The sequence below is a fragment of the Ciconia boyciana genome, chromosome 8, assembly GCF_034638445.1.
Source record: "Ciconia boyciana chromosome 8, ASM3463844v1, whole genome shotgun sequence".
Lineage (NCBI taxonomy): Eukaryota > Metazoa > Chordata > Aves > Ciconiiformes > Ciconiidae > Ciconia > Ciconia boyciana.
Window position 1 is genome coordinate 47426754 of NC_132941.1, and position 22449 is coordinate 47449202.

At 43.4% G+C, this 22449-nt stretch overlaps 2 protein-coding genes across 2 annotated transcripts; one reads left to right on the top strand and one right to left on the bottom strand.

Annotated features, from left to right (window-relative positions):
- The first annotated feature begins 1394 nt into the window (after window positions 1-1394).
- On the top strand, window positions 1395-6225 carry LOC140655485 (interferon-induced protein with tetratricopeptide repeats 5-like). The gene is made up of 2 exons (XM_072870112.1): window positions 1395-1517; window positions 4175-6225. Exons 1-2 carry the CDS (start codon window positions 1513-1515, stop codon window positions 5610-5612), a joined length of 1443 nt encoding a protein of 480 aa, XP_072726213.1. The 5' UTR covers window positions 1395-1512; the 3' UTR covers window positions 5613-6225.
- A 5397-nt stretch (window positions 6226-11622) lies between these two features.
- SLC16A12 (solute carrier family 16 member 12) lies at window positions 11623-21352 on the bottom strand. Its single transcript, XM_072870814.1, has 6 exons — window positions 21152-21352; window positions 18973-19076; window positions 17539-17682; window positions 14479-15070; window positions 13101-13360; window positions 11623-11976 (listed from the first exon to the last, which is right to left on the bottom strand). The coding sequence occupies exons 1-6, from the start codon at window positions 21259-21261 to the stop codon at window positions 11714-11716; spliced, it is 1473 nt and encodes a 490-aa protein (XP_072726915.1). The 5' UTR covers window positions 21262-21352; the 3' UTR covers window positions 11623-11713.
- Between the last annotated feature and the right edge of the window lie 1097 nt (window positions 21353-22449).

Here is a 22449-nt window from a genome sequence, read left to right on the forward strand (position 1 = left end):
TAAAGACAAGAATTTTTTTGTTAGTATAATGAAAGTCTTAGTCTAATGCAAGAATTATCATTAGTCTAGATCTAATTATTACACAAAGAGAAAGAAAAATAATGCAGTTAAAGTACTTATTTACAGAAAAAGTCACAATAATAGTAATATTATGGTTAAAATTGTTACACGCACACACGCGTGCACATGGACAGTTCTTGGTTTCTATTCCTTCCCCGAGAGATTGCTCCTCTGGGCATTCAGCTCAGTAGCTTCAGGCTGCTGGGGGAAACAACACCAACAGACATCAGCCACTGGCATCCTTTCTTGGGAGAAACATGATACTAATGGTGGTGGTTTCTTCTTCCTCTCCCCAGGATCCATTTTGGGTCATTTTTATATGCTTGCTAACATGCTTTTACACCCTTCTTTTTCTTCACTGGTCTGCAGCTTCAGGTTACATCTGAATTTACTATATATAGTGCTGTTTACATATGTTAGATACTATTTCTTTGATCTCTTTGTTACCCCTAAAATAAGTTTTATCAAGCCAGGTCTGCATTTATTTTTTTTAAAACTAAGCATCAGTGAGTTGTTTATACCTACAGGTGCTCCAGTAGCCAACCCATGCCCCATCTCTTTGTTAACGTGTAGCCCTGTAACATGGCGTTGCTGTTGCTAGCAACAGGCCATAAGCTTTGCATTGAGTTTGCATTGCCTCGGGACCGAGGTTTGCCAGGCCTGCTCTGTTTGAGCTTGTCCTGACCTGCCTGCAGTTTTGCTTTGCCTGGCACAACTGTGACAGCAATTTCTTGAACTGACTGTATCTAATTTGTTTTACTTTCATTTATCTTTGCACAGTACAACTGCAGTTTTATGTAGGGAGCAGCAACAAACAGTTGTTCTAGGTGGGATGAGATATTTAGTACTCTTATGCAGTGGCATAGCGCGGAGAAATACAGGCCTGGTACAACAGCAGAGACCTTGCAATGTGGAGGCGCAGGATGAAGGAGTGCAGGCAGGGGCGATAAGCCATTGTGTGAGTGCCGTGTGGATGACACAATGCCAATAAAACAGGAGCCTAAAGCATGGTGCAAAATTGTGCAAAGATGCATCAGCAGAGGCAGGAGGGGGAAATGACCCTTCCCTAGCCTATGCATGATAACCAGGTCAGCCTATACTAGCCTGAAATATTCTCCTTATCGTAGATGCCTCTGGATTTGAACAAAGTAAACGCTGGGAGCTATTACGAGCTGTTGCCACATTCTTCACAACACAATGTAATGCATGGCACGGAGCCAAGCTGAAAAAAAGCAGCTTAGTGACTCATGTGTTTCTATTTCCCTAATGGAGGCTGTTCCAGCTTCTTTTACAGATTCAGACATAAACTGAAGTTTCACTTTCTGGTTCCCGTTAAATTACTCATAGATCACGTGAGGGCTGGAGCACATAAAAGGAAAGTCATAACAACAGTGAGCAGTACTCCTCTGGTCTTGAAGCTGCCTTAAGACAAGTGAGCAGAGAAGGAAAGCCATGAGGTAAGCAAGCAACCCGGTCTCCAAAAGATGCTTTTTTGCTATGCCATGGGAAAATAATGCTTATTATTTACATAAATGTACGCAGTGAGGGACTTTGGGGATCCAAACAGCGGCAAATATTTTACAGAATATTTACTGGAAGAATCAAAATAAAATAAGGATGCTATTACATATTGTACTGTTATTGCTTCTCCAACGAGGGCCAGTCTCTGTGAACAGAACTGACAGTCAGAAAAACTGTGTGCATGCAGTTCAGGGATAAAATCCAGGCTGCAGCCGTAGCTGGTGCCCAGCCAAATGGGTGACTGGCACTGATGCATTTGAGAATTTACTTTCTGATCTCTGCTACTGCGAGGGCCAGCAAACGGGGTAGTGCGGGTTCTGGGCTGCAGGTTGGAGCGTAAGGGCAGGGGTAACATCTTCTGAAGGCTGTCACACATGCACAGAGGCACATACACACACTCAAATAGGGCAAAGCCAAGATGTTTATGACAACTTTGGAAATTGCATTTACCAGTTATGTGTTGAACTAAGCCAAACTGTGTTTAATCTGCATCACAAACCTGTTTTTGTGATGTTCATGAATATTCATTTTCTACATATGTCTTTTCATTAATTACTCTCCACTGTTGTTTTCAGCCGTGTGTGCATTGTCATGGTTCTCAGCTGAGGCAATAAAAAACAACACAAGTTTCATTTTGAATTGAATGGGACTACTTAAATGCTTCAAGCTATTCCTGCTGACTTGGGAGCCAATATCTGTTCTGTGGTATTCACCACCAAAGGTTTCTAACAAGATAGTGATAATAACAGGAACTTACTCTCACTTCCCCTTCATCCCAGAAGAACTGTAATTACCTCACATACAGCTTTCTAATTAGGAACTGCTGTTAATACCAATCACAAGTGTCACTTAGGCAGAGGAGGATATTGAGAAAGGCAAAGAAGTCTGTAAGACAAACTTATGCATTAGCAGCATTTATAAATACCTTTTTTGTCTGACCTTCCTCCAGTACGTCTGTGTCAGATGGTTTGGATGGAAATGTGTATAGTGTCACTCGCCCCAGTGTCCTGTCCCACTGTCCCAGAACCTGTAGGAATTGCTTCCTGATTCCTCTTTGATTTGCCTCCTCATAATTTTCCAGTCTTTCCACTCACTCCCTTTTTTTACCCAAAAGACATCTCCTGTTTTATATGATTGTGCAGTTGAGCAGCAGCAGAGGTTGTACCATGCAGGCTGTTAGACCCTCTGGGTTTTACAGGAGGGAGACCAGAGAAGTCTTTCTAACAAAGAAGGATTTGACAGAGAAGCCTCAGTTATAAAGTAGTGTATAATTCCTTCTTTAAGGGAGAGCACAATATGGACTAAAGTATTATCTCCTCTGCGTTGTAAAGGTTTGTCCTTGACAGATCGTGTGATAAAAGCTGGTCTGCACACCCACACAGGGGCACAGGCAGGCAATGGCAGGAGGGGGAACCCAGATAACACCCTGCCCCGGCTGCTCCCAGGCCCGTCTCAAGAGCCATCAGCCCATCCCCACGCACACAGAGGAGCACAGAGGCACGAGGGCAGGTGGGGGCTCCCCAGTGCCCCGGTCAGGGACACAAGCCCCCACCCAGCCCTCCCAGGGCTGCCCCAGGGGACCCTCAGCCCCACGGGCCGTGGGCACACCCAGCACCAGGGGTCTACGGGAGTGCCTTACAGTCTGAACTGCCTAGGGATACAGGACACGTTACGGGATGCAGGGAGAAGGATTTGGGGATTGCGCAAGACTTATTAAGGGATGTCTGGGGACGGGACCAAAGGCAGGAAAACAAGGGATCTGGGTGATTTGAGATGGAGCAAACGTTGAAAAATAGAGAGGGGTAAAGGGGAAATAAGGACCAGTTATACGTAAACAGGATCTGGTCAGTATGCGTGCATGTGTGTCGAGGGGTGAGGCACCCGGCTAGAGAGAGGATCCCTGACCAGCTACTGGATGTCCAAAACCAGCTTCTGGGGATCCATAGGGTTAGTGAGTGAGTGAGTGTGTGGTCTGTACCAGCAAGTGGAGGGGGGTTGCGCCCCTGGGGGCCTGTACACCCAAGTGCCAGCAAGTGGGGTGACTGGTGGGATCTGGGAGCCGGCTACTGGATACATGAGTATAATCATAACATAAAAATGGTGCTATGATCCAACAAACAAGGATTTACAAATGCAGGAAATTCAAAATGAAATTTATAATCAAACCATAAAATATACAGAGACATGGGAAAGGTACTATATCACTTTCTCTGTGTTTTGGGGGAAGTTTTTTATTTGATTACCTCTTTTTGGGTAGGCTTCAGCAATTGTTCCCAGTATAGGAAATATGTTCCTGAGGCCCAGAGGTGTGCCAGCTTTACCATGGAGACTAGCCCTCCTCTTTGACATCCAGACCACCAGCTCTGTTGCTATGTAAGAGGTGCCTTCATACACTGGCAAGGAGAATTACTAAAATAACTATTCAGCTCTTTAGACCTGTGGCTTCCCACAGCTTTGGCTTGTTTGAAGTATTGTTGACGAGTGGCACCAGGTGAGGTATTGCCTGCTTTTGAAGTACATCATGCCTGGTTTAAAAACAAGAGTAGCAAAAAGCAAATGCAGTATAAGTAAGTTTTTCTTTGATTTCTTCTAGTACCATTTCCAAGAATTCCTTGAAGAGCTCCCTGCTGCAGCTAGAATGTCATTTTACATGGACTTTGCTGAAGCAGGATGTGGATCTCGATGAGCTAGAGGAAACAATAGGCGATCAGATCGAATTTTTACAAAAATCCAACATCACAAATTATAATCTACTATCCTATGTATGCCACCTAAAGAATTCAAATGAGGAAGCCCTGAGAAATCTCCAAAAAGCTGAAGAAGAAGTTCAAAAAAATCATCCAGATGAAACTGCCAGGAGAAGTCTTGTTACCTGGGGGAACTATGCCTGGATATATTACCACATGAAGAGATACGAAGAAGCTCAAACTTACGTAAGCAAAGTGGAAAACAGCTGCAGAAAGCTTTCAAGCAGTGCTCAGTGGAAGATTCGGCTTCCAGAGATCTATGCTGAGCAAGGATGGGCATTATTAAAGTTTGGAGCAAAATACTACAAGAGAGCAAAGAATTGCTTTGAAAATGCTCTGAAGAATGAACCCAATAACCCGGAGTTTAATGCCGGCTATGCAATAGCAATGTATCGTTTGGAAGATTTTTCTCACAGACAATGCGAAGACGTAAACCTGTCCCTCAAGCCCCTGAAGCGTGCAGTGGAACTGAATCCAAATGATACTTTCATTATGGCATTACTTGCATTAAAACTTCAGGACTTAAAGCAAGTTGATGAAGGGGAGAGGTACATTAAAGAAGCAATGCAGAAAACCCCTGATCTTCCTTATTTACTGCGGTATGCTGCTAAATTTTACAGAAGGAAAGGACAAGTGGACAAGGCACTGGAGATTTTGAAAAAGGCCCTAGCAGTGACACCAAAATCTGTCTTTTTGCATCACCAACTAGGACTCTGCTACAGAGCAAAGCTGTTTCAATTGAAAGAGACTACAAGATACCCACCTCAAAAGCAAGTGGAGGAACTCCTCCGACTTTCCATTTTTCATTTTAAAACAGTGACTGACCAAAAGACAAAATTTTTTTCTGCCCATACTGACCTAGCAAACATGTATGCAGAAGGAAAGAGGTATGAAGAAGCAGAAGAGACATTTCAGAAAGCATTTCAGATAAATATTCTATCCTGTGTTGACAAACAACAACTCTACTACCTTTATGGCAATTTTCAGCGTTTTCATATGAAATCGGAATCTGAAGCCATTAGGTGTTACATAGAAGGGCTGAAAATTGAAGAAGATTCTTTTGTAAGAAATAAGTGCAGAAATGCTGTGAAGAAGTTGTTGGAACAGAGAATTCGAGGAGGTTTAGGAGATGCAACAGATTTTGCTACACTTGGACTTGTTCATAGTCTAAGTGGTGAGAAACTTGAAGCGATTGAGTGCTATGAGAAAGCCATAGCATTGTATCCTGACAATGAAGAATATCTGAGTGCATTATGTGAGCTACGACTTTCCATCTCAAGCTAAAGCTCCCAAAAATCCTTCACACCAAAAAAAACCCCAAACCCAAGGACAATTCAACAGACTCTCAAAACTTTTTTTTTTTTTTTTAAGGTTGAAGCTATAACTAGATGAAACATCTGGTGGCATCACTTTCTGGTGACAATGTAGAAACTGCAGATGATGATTGTTCATTTGTTTGTTCATTCACCAACAGAGACCATGCTTGGAAAAACTAAATAATAGCTAAGCTATCGTAGTCTGCAGTGCTAACGCTGGTATAAATGTTGTAGTTAAGTGATGAACTGTAGAACACAGAACTTCTAAGCTGGAAATGAGATCTTGCCTTCTACTGAGAAAAAGATAAGGGAATCATATTGTAGTATTTCATCTATCCACTTGAAAGGCGTGCTTATACACAAATGGAATTTCTGATGCTTTTTCAAATATTTAAAAAATGTCTTTTTTTAGTGTTATTTAGAAGAAACTTTTGTTGAAGACTTGTTCAGTTTACTACCTTTACGTTGTTTAACTATGAAAAATAACCACTGTTTGGCTAGTTCACTGGAAAGCTTACAAAACATGTATTATTGTTGCGAACTATTAAAGAGCATTGCATCCATCAACTGTTGCTTCTGGTATCTCTCTTCTGACCAATCCTCGTGTTAGTAGATGAAAGAAAGGGAAATGGCCATTCGAAAAGGTAACAGGGATAAAATTTTGTCAGGATATGAAAGGGTCAGGAGGTAGCCCCATTTATTTTCCCAAATTCTCAGCAAAGCTGGCTTCAGAGGTGTTGCACCAAAGAATTACACTGCACAAAACAACATCTGTCTAGTTTACCCAAAACCGCGCTCTCAGGAACCACTACAGGGAGAAACGGGAGTCTCTGAGATGCCAAGGAGATGGCTATCTGCAGCCACCGTGCTTGTGAAACAAGCCAGGGATAGAAAACACACACAAGAAAGGTACTGAACTGGATGTGGAGGGCAGAGCACAGCTAGAGCAAAGAGTTGCATAAGCACCGGAGAACAGGGCAGCAGAACACAGAAGGCATGTGGGAAAAGGGGTGGCTGCCCAGAGAGTCTACGTGAATGGAAGAAAGGGCTGAAAGGACAGAGAGAATGGGTGGAGGAGGTGATTGTCTTCAGATATCCAACCAAAAGTCAGTATTCTTTACAACGGGCCGGCCTAATTCCAGTGTTGTACCTTGGTATAATAGATCATGCTGCTCAGGGGAAGCTACTGCTGTACTTCCAAAACACTTCTGAGCCTTAGCCAGTAACATGGAATGGTGACAGAGTATGGTCAGAGAGTGGTAAACTGGTGACAGAGCCCATCAGGAAGGATATGCGCTTTTGTTTCCAGCCATCCTGGAGCATTCCGGCCCCTGCAACAGCAGTCCCATGTAGAGACAGGATGACAGGTCTGAAGGAGTGTAAAACATGATGCCAGTCCAAGAAGCATCAAGAAACCTCTCCCCTTTCAGCTCTGCCTCAAATAATATTTCATAACACAAGCAAAAGTCATCAGGAGCTTAGCAGTGTACATAATACAACCACACCTTCTTGCTAAGAAAGGGCTAGGGCAAAATCCATCCTTGTTTTCCAGCCACTTGCCAGCTTCTCTCTTAAAAACAAAGGTGGCCCTACCTAGGGAAAGAGCAGGGAGGGGGGAGAACAGGAAGGACTGGGAGCAGGACTGACACACCACTCCTGAAAGCTGGTAGGAACAACAGTAGGGTTGAAATCAGTCACTGGTGACTACCTACGGTGTTGTGCTCAGCTGTGTGGGCAAAAGGGTACATTAGGCAACCTTGCTGCCTTTCGCAGTCTTGAGGCTTCCAACATCAGCATTGTGGCCATCCAAACCCTCCCGAGGGCATGGAGGGCAGCAGGGAAGAATTCGAGGAAGAGGTGGTGCAGGTTCCTGTAGCCGTGGTGGCACATCCACGCTCCCCTCCACACCCGGCCACCAGAGCCTCTCCTGCCTCTCTCCTGGAAAGTGAACCTTGCAGAAATAAGAAGCAATAAAGTATTTTGAGAAAAATGTGAGCCTGAATCTTTATGAAGAGTCAGAGAGGCTCAGTCTTCTCCACAGCGAAGAAATTGACTGTGAGGCATAGCGATGCAAGAAATCTATTTATGGTGCCTTACCTTCTCCGGGCTCTGGAGGGTTGCGCTGGATCGCAGAACCACCCGGGGATGCTCTGTGCAACGCTGCCTTCTAGTTCTTGCCTAGTGCCTCGTAAATGAGGAGAAATGTTATTTCCCACAGGGTGGTGCTGCTGCATTGCCTGGGAATGGGAACCTCTTCCCGACACAGGGAAGAGGCTGAGCTTGAGCTTCGGGAAGTGGACAAAACGAAACACACATTTTGCAGTATCCAAGTCCAATGGGCAAAACCAGAACCACACAGAACACCTGAACACCTCTCGGTTCGCACCCAAGCACAAATACATCACTGGAGCCTACGCTTGTGGTGCAGGGAAAAAAGCAGTGAAGATAACCCTTCAGGAAGTATTCATTTATGAATCAAAAGCACCTTCTAAATTATATAGCAAACTCTACTGGAATACACCAGAACAGTCACTTAGAAGAAGGTATTATTTATTGAGGCGATCCTGACTAAGGACTTCATGGTACTGTCACAGCTTAACTTAAACAAGCTCTTCTCACATAAATTTGTAACACTTTAGAAAGCAAACAAGGAATTGCTGTGGCAATATGAAATACATTCACCATATAGTAGCACAGACAACCTTTGATTTTCAGGAGATAAATTATCATCCAAGCTGGCAGAAATGGTTTGGGCTCAAAGTTTTCTCTTTTTTTCTGAAAACAGGGTTATTTTTCAACAGAAGGTACTTGACTTTTCCAATGCTGTTTTCACAGAATTTTTCAAGGTAAAATTTATTAAATGTTCCAAAACTGACCTGATAAAAATTATCACTGGAACATAAGCGATTTCAAAAGAATGATGATTTCCCCATTTCAAACTTCACGGAATGGAAACTGATGGGATAACTCCAGCAGCTGTAAGCAGTTTCACTCACACTGAATTCCCATTCACTGCATGGAGTAGAGTACTATCCCAGGCAGGATTCATCTGAGGAACGATCCGTCTGTTTCTGTCTCGGACAGATGTTACCCCAGCCAAGTCAGACCACGCTGTCCCGGGAAGCCAGACAGGCTCAGCGCTGCAGTGCTCCATTCAAGCTTGTATCCATCAGTGCTGAACAGGGCTGGTGGGAACATGCAGTGTTAGGTGGGGAAATTGTTCACAGCTAGCCCAGGTATCTCTGCCTACCGCTGCACCATGCCATGCCAGGAAACATCCTCTGTGGAGAACAGCCTGAATATTACAATCTCTGAAAAAAAATTGTAGATACAAGAACTCATTTTTTTTTAAATGGTATAATCCAGATACTTCTATAACATGCCACCTGAAACATTTCACATGTCAGGATGAAGATGAGCTGTTCAGTTTGGGTTGTGTGGACCAAGGGTTAGAAGTTTGGCATGAGGCTTTGCAAACGTGGATTGTATTCCTATTTCTTCCACTTGCAGGTTATTTCTTGTTATGCTTCCTTCCTTCTGTTTCTGAGCTGGGGAGATTCATGACAGGGCTGATATTCTGCAGTGTTTTTTATGCACAGAAAGTATCATTCTGGTATATAAGTTTTTGTCCATTGGCTTAATTCAGAGCAGAAACAATATTAGTAAACCCTGAAATAATTCTATCATTTTCTACAAAAGGTCTGTGTATAAATCTAGTTGAATGTTTTCTGCTGAATTAGATATTTAAAACAAGAAATACTGCCTTAATTATGTTAAACACGAAACAGAATAGCCTATGAAAAATATCTTGAAATAAAAAAATAAAAAAATGCTAATAATGTATTACGCAGTATTGTTTACTAGGATAAAAATGCATATAGTATTATTCCAACAGGCTTTTATAATATGCAGTTCTGGCATGAACAACTGCTGACATGTGGTAAAAAAGTAATTAAGTTTTTGTAAAGTAAATGACAGCGGTAACTTTTAACTCATTGAAATAGCTTATCTTCTTTGTAGACCACATATTCCCCACTTTTTGATATAAACTTTTGCATTAAGATCTAACACAATATCTTCATCACTACTAATTAATAAAGCCACCTTTTTTTTCCTCCTAAATGTGCATATTTTTCCTAACTCATTAAGAAATACTCATGGATAATTTTTGTCTTTTTTTATGAACGTATGTTAAAATAAAAATTAGGGCCCAGGACTCAATTGCCACGCAGAGCTGAAAAAAGGTTATGTCATTAGTTTTAAGCAGTTTTTGCACTCCTATCTCTTCATCTGTGGTCTGTGCATCTAAGTCATGCTACTGGCTCTGACCACACTTCCGAAGGAGGGCAGCAAGGAATGCTTTGTTTGAACACAGACAACTAAGTCAAACAATTTTAATGTGTTATATTTGAAATATGCATGAATAATGGAACTACTTGATACACATACTATTTGTATATATAAAAAAATACATTATACCACTATGGCTGTACTCTTGATCTAAATCAAATTTGTGAACATCAGTATTTTGCTTTCCCTTCTGAGGCACAGACTGGAATAGGACACCATGAGCAACCACTGAATACGCTGCAGATGATTAACAAAACTACTAGTTCAGCATTGATAAAAATTATTTGGACTCTGATCAATTTGCTAATGAACAGAATGCAGCTCTATACAGCATCAAAACACAGAAGTGATTTGCATTGCAGAATGCGAAGTTCCTCCATTGCTGACAACAGTTTCACTCTGGAAATGTAGAAACATCCCATAATTTATTAAATCATCACATCAGTAATTTACCCCACGGCCTACATTGAGTCTATAGCTCCCGTGAAGCAGCCAGCTGTAGAATATTCCTCACACGAGTAGCAGGAAACCATTGGCAAATCGCAGCTGTTGTGTTCTGGCCGTCCAGGACAAGTGACCTGATCAGCTCTTCAGCTGGCACACACGAGTAATTTGCACCATCTGAAGATACAGCTCCTGGGGCCAAGAAGAGACAGACTTGCCACTGGAATACGCAGAAACAACTTTGTCTGCCAACATCCTCTTTACTAATAGCCTGTGGAGTGGGCAGTTTCTCAATCATCTGCTTGCATGGACTCTAAATTTCTTCAACAGCTGCTGATTTTACAGGAGGAAGAGGCTCTGTATATAGAAAAACACAAGCCTCTCCTCTGGTCTCCTGGGCCACCTTTGGGCTTCTTCCAACTAACGCAGCTAAAGCAGGTTTGTCTATCAGCATGCCTAGTCCCCTGGCACAAATGTACTCCTCTTCAGATAGCAGAGGAGCCACAGCACCTCTTCCACCCTCCCGGACAAGGATCAGCTGGAGGATCATACCTGGAATGTCAATGTTTAGAAATTCAAGTTTTAAAGATATCCAGGAAAAAAAGCAGCAACCACCTCAAAATTTTGCTGTAGAGGGCTTGGGAATGTAGGTCTAAAACCATATTTGAAATTAAATTGCAACGTACTTACAAAATTCAGGCACACTGTAAAAATTAAAGCTGCTCCAGAGATACTTTCAGCATAAATCACAGTTTCCTACCAGATTTTCTAAAAAAAATGGCTTTGGCATTTGAAACAGTTATTTGCAAAGAGTTTGATGCAGACTGATAAATGTGGAGGTTTTTTGGTGCTGTGTATGAGTAGTCTATTGAAATATAATAGACCAGAACACCAAAAAGATTATTTCATTAATACTATTTCTGAAATAATTTAAGCTTTATTTTTCAGTTTTGGTGACTGATTATTTTTTAGTTTTCTTTTGATCATAGCCAATTATCTGTGATTACCTGTAGCGTCAACATACTGCATTTCAAATAAATCTGTGAACATTTGTATCTATAAACTCTCTTTATTTTCAGTCTAGCTTTCTTCTATTACTGCATTAACTTGGTATTACTGTTGCTGTATGTAGATTTTAGCCAGCTAAAACACGACGGAAAAATCTAATTGAGAGATGCCTTGTTTCACAGGAGTACTATCTTCAACAGCGTAGCACTACAGAGCCAGCCTCCATCTCAGTCACGGCTGTGCAGTGCTGAATCCTGACAGCGCTTGTCATCTGTTACTGTAGCTGTTTGTATCTGCAGCCAAAAATTCAACATCCTTTTGGTCTAATTGTGCTGTGACAGAATAAGCTATTGCTCCATTTGTCCAGATGTGCTGTTTGGTGCCAGTGTCATTGGTGAGCGACCGCAAATGTGTTCTTTTGATTTTTTTTGCTAGTCTTGCAAAGCACAATAACGTTGAACTAAATATCATAGAAAATCCACACAGGAGGAATGATGCAGTATAGCTGCCAGTTGTGTCCACAAGCCAACCTGTAGGAAAACAAGTCATGGGTTTTTAAAGGCCCACCAAAATTCTGATAATTTACAAATCCTGTGATCAACAGGAGTTTTATAAACTTCTGGAGTTATCACATATAAATACAATCAAACGATACGGGTTTACATCACCATCATTATACTTTTACCTCCTGGGGGAGGGAGGGATTTGTCCTCGGCAGGCAGATAAGATTTTTATGGGCTTTTGTTTAGAGGTCAAACCCATGAGAAAAGGCACAGCAGTCATCACCACAATACTAAATAAACATCTTTCAACTGCATGGATTTAACTGGCAGTCTTTAGACATGCTTAGAGCGCCCTGGGATTAAATATTGTGTGCATGAGAGCCTCATACAGAAACATCTAGTGAGCTACGCCCTAGGCTCATGCATCACTTAAAATAATTCCATTTTGCAATATTTTTTGCTATGGAAAATTAAATTAAAAGCTTCAGAAGCAGGGATTAATTGGGAATTGATGTGAACAGCAGACAAAATATGCAAGACATAAATATGTCCGTTTGAAAAAAAGATCTCTGTCCTTCCACAATATTCAAAACTGTGTCAAGTTCTTTCTAAATAATAATAGGAGTACAGCTTTCATCCTTACTTCACTGTAATGGAACCGATGGGGAAAATGATGGTTAGATATTACCGTGATGAGCCTATGACCAAACAGTAGTAAAGCTGACTCACCCACCTGTTCAAAGCAGTCTTGAGTTGAAAAGATCAAGTCCTCCACACAAAAAAAACCTTGGAATGAAACTCTCTTTAGGTTACATTTTCAGTCATGTAATTTCACTGTGAAATCTTTTGTTCCTTCTACTTGCACAATTTCTGAACTATGTGAAGTGGTGATGTAACAGCTCTTAGAAGCCCCATTCCATACTGGTTTGTTTTTTAAATTTCAACTCACTCTGTATGTAAGAAATCATCCCATCAAGACAGGGCTTAAGTGGGTTCTAGAGTCTTATAAAGGTCTAGATGTGTTATTTCCCTGCCCAGGGGCTACCTCCACATTCAGCGTGCATTTGCTGTCCTTCCTCTCCTTTTACATCACATCAATAGGTAAATCTGAAGTAGTGGTAAGATTATAGGAAAGTCATTTGTGAACTGACCTGCAACAGGTGGGCTCACTAGATACGGTATGGCATGCAGAAAGCACACGACACCCAGTGCTGATGATAAAGAAGAAGTTCCCACTACATCTGCAGTCACGACAGGGATCAGCGTTACATAGGCTCCATCAAAGTAGCCAAAGGTAAATGAGAAAGGCACAAGCAAGGGGAAGTTTTGGAGAACTGGCAGGAAAAGACAACAGAGGCCATCCATTCCCACAGCAAAGAGGTAGCAAAAGTGCCGGTGCTTCTTCAGACACCTGCAAATTTCAAAACAGAAAAGAAAAAGATTATCACTGGACACGGCATCTCAGTTTCTATGCTCTGGCACACAGCACTTCAGTCTCTCTCCTTCTCTTTTATATAGCTCAAATTTAAGTCCATTTTCTTACACAGTCTTCAAGACGAAAAGCTCAACACTGATGAGCCCAGCTAGGGAAAGCTGCCCACCTACAGCTGCAGAAACATCTGGTAAGCAGCAGCCCATGCTGCCTGCCGTGTTCTTCAGGCTGCCCCTAGTGAGGGGAGCTGCTCTGCTGCCGGGATTTTGCAGGCCTCTGAAGTTTCAATGTTCAAAGCAGTATTCCATCAAGCTTTACATACCAGCTCAGCAAGGTGCTCCCAGTATTATGCAAAAAAATATTACAGTATACCTCTCGTAGCTGTCATCCTTTGCATCAGCCTTTAAACACTGGAGTTAGCATGAGCTAAGTGAGATGGCAATTCCCTTTCTCCCTGCCCCACAAAACCAATGACTGATTTTTCCCACAAACTGAATATGCACAAAGAGTGCGTCCTTTAGAATCAAAAGCCTTCTTAATTTAGGCAGTCTCTACTGATGTTACAGATGCTGCACACAGATGTTTGGAGTGAGCTGAGTTAGCAAAGCATGGTGAGTTCTCATATACTGGAAAACGTATAACAATTTTAGGTCAGTTCTTCTGAGTATATGCCTGACAGTGTTGGGCCAGCCCCTTGATCCTTTTCCATGACTTCTGTGCCTCCCCAGCGGCACAAAAGAGATGGAAAGGCAGAGGAAGTAGAGTGAGATCCTCTAGGAAATAGGTACAGAGGATCATGCTCAACCTACCTCAGGCAGGGGGTTACACTTCCACTGTCAAATGCAAGAGCTTTGCACAAACACATCATTTCTTCAGGAAAAAAAGAAGTTAAACCAGCAGAACTGAACAAACTCAGAAGAAACAAGAATATTAAACAGTAAGCGTTTCTGAAAGTTGGACTGCGTGTTCGGTTTTTTTGAAAAGTTACACATCGTACAGAAAAAGTCCATAATATTAACTTTTATATGTATTACACTTCACTTGCATCCAGCCTCACACCAGCTAAAGCTTACACTTGCTTAGCCGTAAGCCATTACCTTCTGTCTGTTAGCCATCCAAAGGTGATATTACCGATGATGTCTATGACACCAAGAATGGACATGAGGAAGGCAGCCTGGTGATGACTCACTCCAACGCTCAAAGCATAAGGCACTAGGTAGACAAAAAGAGGGCTACAGCCATATGCCATAAATAAAACCGACACTGCCAGCACCATGAAGCCTGGCATCAGTAAAAAGTCATATTCCTTCCATGAACAGTAGCATAAACATTGATGAGACCACGCTTTGATTAAAGGTGAATAGATGGATGTTCGCTTTAAGTCTTGTTTCTGTGCTTCGGGAACATAATCCTGTTCAAGAAACTCAGGAGCAGTTTTACGGTCCTCCTTAAGAGCAATAGGCCGCATCAAGGCACCACAGACACAGAGGTTTAAAACAAAACCTCCCAGGATGAGTAAAGCTCCACGCCAGGAAAACTGCTCAATTAAGAGCTGGACCACGGGGGCCAGGATGAAGGTACCGATTCCACTTCCTGACATGGCTATTCCATATGCCAGCGCTTTCTTTTTGTTGAAATATTTGCCCACCATCGCAATGGCTGGAGAATAACAGAGTGCAAACCCAAGTCCTAGAAGAAAAAGCACAGTGCAGATGGCTTAGTACTCAGCATGACATATGGAACACATTAAATTAAACTATATAACCTACTTTCATTAGCACAAATGAATAGGAAGCTTTTTCTGATTCTGTATCACGCAGCTCAGTCACAGTGTGAACAGAAACCAGGATGACTCCTTTCTTCCATTGTCAGGGTCACTGACTTGACAAACTTAACAGATCATCATTAATCCACAATAACAAGGCTCAGAAAGAAGTGATGGGGTTCACTTAACAAGAAGAAGGACGATCAATAAACATCAGAGAAATAGTGTGTCAGCCTCTCCTGGATGCAAGATGAGGTCTTGCCCCACGGTCTGGGTAGATGCTGGCACTGGGCACACTGTCCTGATGAGGCACCAGTTTGTGTTCTGGTCTGTTGCAACCCTGAACATTAGTTTTCAGGTCTCTGAAACACAGTACAAAGAGTCTGTCTCTGTTACTAATATTCCACAATAAACCTTTTTTAAGCAGCTAAACAAACTCCACACAGCAGCTGCTTGGAGGCCTGACCATTTTAAATCCCTGCCTACAAGTAAAGAGGGGGGAGAAAAGCCTCAGAAAACAAAGCCATGTCCAATTTAGTAAACACATAAGATCCATCTCTCAGACTGGGAAAAAGATTGTGGTCTCTGCTGCAGAACCAGAGAGCAGATTTTAATCATCAAATGCTTGCCCTAAACACTAAAACTTATAGCCCTAAACACTAAAACTTATAGCTCTGAACCTGCTGCAGAAATGAGTTCCTGACTAGGGTTTTGGAGCATGTCATACACTGAGGGTAAAACAGTCCCCACTGCCCTTGGCAGAACTTGCCTATAGAGGAGATAATCAGCCAGTGCCGTAACCAGCTTGCCACATCCTCCTCAAAGACCGCACTGTGCCGGGCCGGCACTAAGCCTGCCAGGACAGGATAAGTGGATTAGAGGGACTCTGGGTGGTGGGTGCCCACTCTGGCAGCCCTCAGAAGGCGAGGGGAGGAGCAGGGCAGAGAGCTGGGGTTGGACGTGTGTGGGCAGCAGAGCCAGAGGAGCAGCCCTGAGCTAGACATCATCACGCGAGCTGTGAAGATCACACTCTGTTTGGCATACACACCATTTATTTTTTAGTGAGATGGCAGGGGGAAATAGGTCCCCAAAAAAGCCAATAAATGTTCTGTGAACAGTGGAAATGCAAAGTTTGGGGCTGAAAACATTTTCATACCTCTTAGAAGGAACTCTGCTACTTATTGCCACTCCCCCGTCTCACCTCTGCTTCACTCCTCACAGTTTCAAGTCCTGCAGCTTTTATGGATTTAGACCTTCACCAGTTATGCTCCCACCTCCTCTCTGGGTTGGGGCACCACCTCTCGCCTTTACCAACAGTTCACCTCTCCATTAATCAGTCCCCACAGACTAGAAGTTCACTGCTTGTAGAATTGGCTCTTTACAACTCCATGTACAAATTGCAACTGCTTTTCCTCCTCAGTATTCACAGCGGTTCTCGCTAAGGAAGCCTCAGTGGCATTAGCATGGTATGTGGTACAGTCCCTCGAGTTACAAGGAGCCTTTTTATTTGTTATGAACACATTTGTCAAAGATTAACATTGTAATACAGGAGTGACATGCACTACAATAAGGATTTTATTTATTTTTTTAAACAAATAAGCTGTTGGCAGCATGTGAACTGCAGTAATTCCACCAACTTGTTACTAAACAGCAGGGGACCAAGTACAAGGGCTTATATCACCGTGGCTACCAGGTCAGTATTAATGAGGAAGGAATGTCAGTGTGACCACTGGCACCTCTCAAGTTCCTCTGTGCACAGCAAACACAGGGAGACAGGACAGAGCAAAGATATTTGTTACCACCATACCTGAAGGCAAATGGAGGAGCTGCTACAGCAACACTACCAACCAGCAATTTGTTTCCTTTTCAAACGGAATGTAACGCAGACAAAAATAAGGTGCACAGCTGAGGTACCAGGTATTCACCCAGTGCTCCTCTGCCTGCTTACTCTTTTGTTTTGATTTAAACTTTTTTTTTTTTTAAAACATGCAAATATTTTGGGTCAGTCTAGGACTCCTACCGTAACAAACTCCTCCCAAATCACAGGCAGAAAAGGAAACATTTTTGTGTATCACCTGCAACAGGAGTCCTTCCTGACCTCCCATAATTTCAGAACTTTATCCATAGTCCTCTCTCTAACAGAAGTGGAAGAGTTGCTTTTGCAGCATGCTGCATTTGGGCTGTATGAGATTCACTGAGTGCTGAAGCCCTTACAGGGGCATCCAAAGCCTCTCCTTTACAATGAAGAGAACGGGGCTGAGCATCTCTACTGACCAGTGCGGTGGCAATATGACATGGAGAAGAGATCACCCCTCTTGAAAGGAAGTACCATCATTTTTAACATTCCCGTGTTTTTTCCCTGTCAGGAACAAAGAGGTTGAATGCTTCCTACCTGTAAGGACTCCTAATGATAAGTAGAGATGTTCCAGGCTGGTGGCAAATGAACTCAAAATTAGTCCAGTAGACGCAAGCAGGCCTCCTAGCATGATACCAACTTGGCAGGATACATGATTACTGATTAAACTCCCAAGTGGGGCTTCAAAGAAACAAATAAAGCTGGTAGTTAATGGCAGGTGCTCACACACAGTTTGTTGCAACAGTCGTCAAGGAAAAGGAAGCAGTAGGCAAGCAGGAGAAAACGGTGATCACAGCTACACAGAGTCGTCTTCCAACATCCCCCTATCACAATGGTGTGAGCACCAAAAAACTTCTAAAAATAATTTTCCTGAAAGTCATGATAAAACTGAAATTTACAGTAGCTTTCTCAGCAGCCATTTTAGTAGATCAAAGTCATTACGGGACACAGCTACTCTGCAGTTTTTGGGGTCAAGAGAGGCCACAGCAACAGCCCACACTGTTCATTACTCCACTCTTACAACACTGAGACCTTCCCCCACCTGGAATTTGCACTTCAGCCTCCAGTAACTTCAGGTGTCCTTCCTCGCTCCTCCCTGGCCCTGTGGGCTCTGCGTCAGACCCAAACAGGAGAGGTCTTGCATCTTTTGGACCATCTGCAGCGCTGCTACCCCTCTCCTGCACTTCTCCAACGTTGATGGCTCCCAGACTGCCCCGCCTCTACCGTGGGGTGTCACCACCAGCCCTCTCCCTCTCTGCTACCTGCGATGCCAGGGCAAGGTTATCCTTATATCTTATGTCTTATAACCTTATATCTTATGTCCAAGGTTATCCTTTTTCCCCCAAGATACAACCTGGCTGACACAGGAGAGTTGCTATGTCTCATTCCAGCTGTGTCCCTGTGCCTTCACAGCAATTCTCATGGATTAACCCTCTTCCACAGGATTAGGGCATGGATTTTCACCTAGCTGTACAGTTTTAAAGTAAACCCATGAGAAATTCAGTACAACTGCTGCATTGATGCATGTCATTTTTAGTAACACTAAATTTTCTTTTAAGGGAAAAGAACACACATTTTAAACATACAAGTTTGCTAAAAGGAGGATGACTGTGACCTGATCTGAAGGCAAGATGTACATCCTGTGCTAAGTCTCAAATATGATTCCACTCAAAAGGCAAAAGAAACAAGTGCTCAGTTAGTAGCTCTCAAACACAACTTGTCCCACTAGACCTCAACAAAAGTACATTTCTGAAAACTTAGATCATTTGACAAAACAAAGTTCTGCTTCTTTTCTATGCTATGAAGACACTCCCTTCCCCCATGCGGGGGGAAGCAGCTTGGATATACTGTACCCCAGAGACCCCACAGTATCTGTCTTTCCCAGCTGACTCCACCAACTTGTGAACACACTAAAACCAGATGGAGCTGAAGAAAAAGCAGCCACATTAGTCTTAAAAGGGTAATACACACCACAGAGCATCGTAGTACAGTCAACAATAGAGTGGATCCAAGCCGTTCTGGCATAATCCTGCCCAAAGTATGCCTGGAACTCCACAAAAAAAATGGAGATGCACCTAGGAAAGAAAACATGAACACCAGTCTGTTGAACATGGGATATTTGCCTCACAGAAAACACCAGTCTCACTCTTCAGGTATAAAGCATACCCACTTGAAGGTCCTCTCCAGCTCCCAGGAAAATCAAATCTGTGGTTTGCCTAAATCCCAACGAGATGGAGAAATTTTTAAACAGTTTCTAAGGGATATTGGAAATGAAGGGCTACCATAATGCATGAGGGACAAGACATGAAGTGATGTGTGCAAGCTGAATAATTCTAACAGTACTCTGTGTAAGGCACCTAGGGCTAGGGGTGATTCAACCAGAGAAGAATCCTTGCTTTGCACTGGCAACAACTGAATCACAAATTGGTGTCCAACTATCATCCCAACAGTGGGATTAGACAATTAGGCGGATGTAGAACCTAATTCAGACAAATAACTACTCCAGAGAGATTATGAACACTATAATACCACATGTTTCTCACGGTGGTATCTGCTGCTAGATTTTTATGACTCATATTATTTTTAACTGAAATGAAATTGAAGTTGTAATTATGACCAGCAATTTATAGCCCACATCATGGTGTTGCTTCCCTAATACACAAAGCCCCAGGGCTCCTCAGTTCTTCACTGACCTTGTTGCTCACTAATGGTGGCATTCACATCTCCACAAACTGGCAGGGCAGGACCAGCATAGTACCTATAAAGGCAACACCACCTATAGCTGTATGTTCATAGATGCACAAGTGCAAAGCAAGTGAAAAGCAACTCCTCATGAACAGAGAATCAAAACACAGCAGGAGCCCATGGACCTTCCAACTGTTTATTAAAACGCTTCCAGGAGAGGTTACTTTGCTCTGCTTAATGAGTGTTACTGTTCTACCTGTCCCTGCAAGGGAACAGATTAAAAGGCTGCATAGTTTCATTCTGGTTTCTGGATCAGCAAGAGATTCCTTTTCCCCCTCTCTTTTTTCTTCCTGCAAATCAATGAACCACCACTTTCTTCAGCTTTTTTCTTGCACATACTTCATTCCTGTGTATACTCTAGATGTGTGCCAGCCATTAGATGATTTCTCGGATGTAACATATTTCACATGTGAAAAAGGAATTAAATCCACTAGGAAATCTCTATTGTTATTACGGAATTGGTACATTTGCATACATAAACTAACACTGTGTCAACATTTCCATGCCCTTTTTATGCTGTTGACTCCAAAACCCTAGACTTTAGATTCCTAAACCTGGTAGCTTTATTTTAAAAGAAATGTAAAATTTAGGTAGGAAACACTGTGTTTACATTATACTGGCTGCCCAACAAGGCACTGTCTCGGTGTTCCTCACTCACCAGGGTGCCTGTCTCTCTGCTTAATATAGCTTAAATGTCCATGTTCACACACACCAGGTTCTTCTGCCTCCAGTCAACATCAAAGTCACCCAACAGCAGCTGTGGAAGCCATCTCACCCCAGATGTATACATTACGTTTGTGCAAGGCAGCCGTCTATTCCTCTTCCTTCTATTTTTGAGAAAATATCTTCTGCATATTTTGGATACCAGAATGGTATAGAGAGGGGCCTCCTCTCCGGGGCACGGACCTTCTCAGCCAGGATTGTACCCAAAATGCTTGCAGTAGGAGAAGGGGGTATTTAGAGGTTTCTCGGATAGACTCAGGAGCCAAGCAAATCCACTGGGACTAGCAAAAATGAGCACAGCTGTGGGGTGGGAGGGACACAGCAGACCCAAAGAGACCCTACATGATTCCTCCCTCCCGACCAAACCACCACAATCTGAAATAACGCTGCCTGCCCGAGGCTTTGATTCCGCAAAAAATCAAGGAGAGGGTGTTGAGAGAGAGAGCAGCTGTCAGAGGAGGCGAGACTAAAACCAGAGGGCTCATAATCCCTCAGCCATCCCCACAACCTTAGGGATTTCAGGAAGCCTTTAAAAATGTAGCAAGAGAGAGGTTTGTAGCTAGCCAGAACAACCCCTGCAGCTACGGGACATCAGGGGAGATCCCGAATCCTCTTCCTAAGGGGAAAAAAAAAAGGAATAATGCCACAAACAGGTCAGAAAGACAAGAAGCAGCCCCTTTACCTCGTCACGGCCCTGGTACAGATAGTGACAAGGAAGCAGCCGGCAACGATCATCCACCCCCAGCCTCCGTCCGGAGGGCCGGCGAGCCGGGCCTGCCGGTGCGAGGCCATGGCGATTCCTCCCTCCTCCCCGCCTCAGTGGCAGGGGCCGACTCTGGCCGGCTCGCCCAGCGTGGGCCGCGGCTGCCTGGCACATGGGTTACTGGCCATCTGAAGGGAGAGAGAGAGAGAAAAAACAGGCAGAGAGGGAATCAGGGTACATCGCACGCACTGTAACCTGCGCGGCTGGGTTAGGACATACAGCTTCAGCTTTACTGCATAAAAGCCAGGGTTTTCTTTCAAACGCAGTTTATGAAAATTTGTTGGAAGCAAGAGTGCCGTCAGAATTTGGCCCTGTGTCTGGTATCATTTAATTCAGGGTAATTTGCCCAGCAGTTACATCCCAGCACATGATACCCTTTTGCCCCACAAATGCCACAGCACATACATGTAAGTCACAGACTTCACTGGCGCCCGTCACTGCAGCTCATTTACCTGCACTGGGCTCCCCCGGCTCACGCCAGTCCCTGGCCTGAATTGTATTTTCAAGGAAGCTATTCTTGCTTCTACACAATTTAGTGCAAAATTTTTGTTTGAGGGAATACAGTTTTCACCTTTGTATGAAAAGGGAATGTTCGCTGCAAGATCAGAGCAGATCTGATGATGAAATGACCTCGTTCTCAAAAGCCAAACCTTAGATGAAGGCCGTAATCAGGCAGGACACGGTGACTCCATGTTCTGAGCATGGACAATTCACTGAAGGTTAGAGCTAGCCTGTCCCCCGCTTCCATCCACGTAAAGTAGTGTCTGCATCCAGGCCATGGCGTGGGCTCTAACCACACGCTGAATGCTGCAGGAGACCAAACGACACCCACTGGACCCTATATGAGTAACTGAGTCGTGTGTGGGAGCAGCTTTGCTAACGCTGTGGGTGTCACCGGCAGCATGGGACCAACAGCCCTCAGTCCTTTCTGCATCAGTGACGACCGAGGGACCTGAGATACCGCGTTTTGCTCAGTGCAGGAACACGCAGTGCTGGCTTTCAGTGCTGGGTTTCGGACCATGTTTTTGCTGTCACCAGCAGGCATCTAGCCCCTGGATGAATCAAAGATTTATATGACATAAGCAAACTATCTGGGATGTCTTTCAGTTTTGCTTGGAGAGAAACCTCAAATAGCTTCTACATCACCTAATATGACAGATACTGAATATGCAACATTCCCACTGACAAGAACCACAGGCTTCCCAGGAAATGTTACC

What these genes read in the sequence shown, in the direction of transcription:
- SLC16A12 (XM_072870814.1), bottom strand. Translation starts at nt 21,261, where the DNA reads ATGGCCTCGCACCGGCAGGCCCGGCTCGCCGGCCCTCCGGACGGAGGC. An exon ending in ATCATTAGGAGTCCTTACAG is followed by an intron (nt 15,071 to 17,538) that starts GTAGGAAGCATT and finishes TTTTTCTTCTAG; the next exon opens with GACTTGGGTTTGCACTCTGT. An exon ending in GGATGGCTAACAGACAGAAG is followed by an intron (nt 13,361 to 14,478) that starts GTAATGGCTTAC and finishes TGAAATTTGCAG; the next exon opens with GTGTCTGAAGAAGCACCGGC.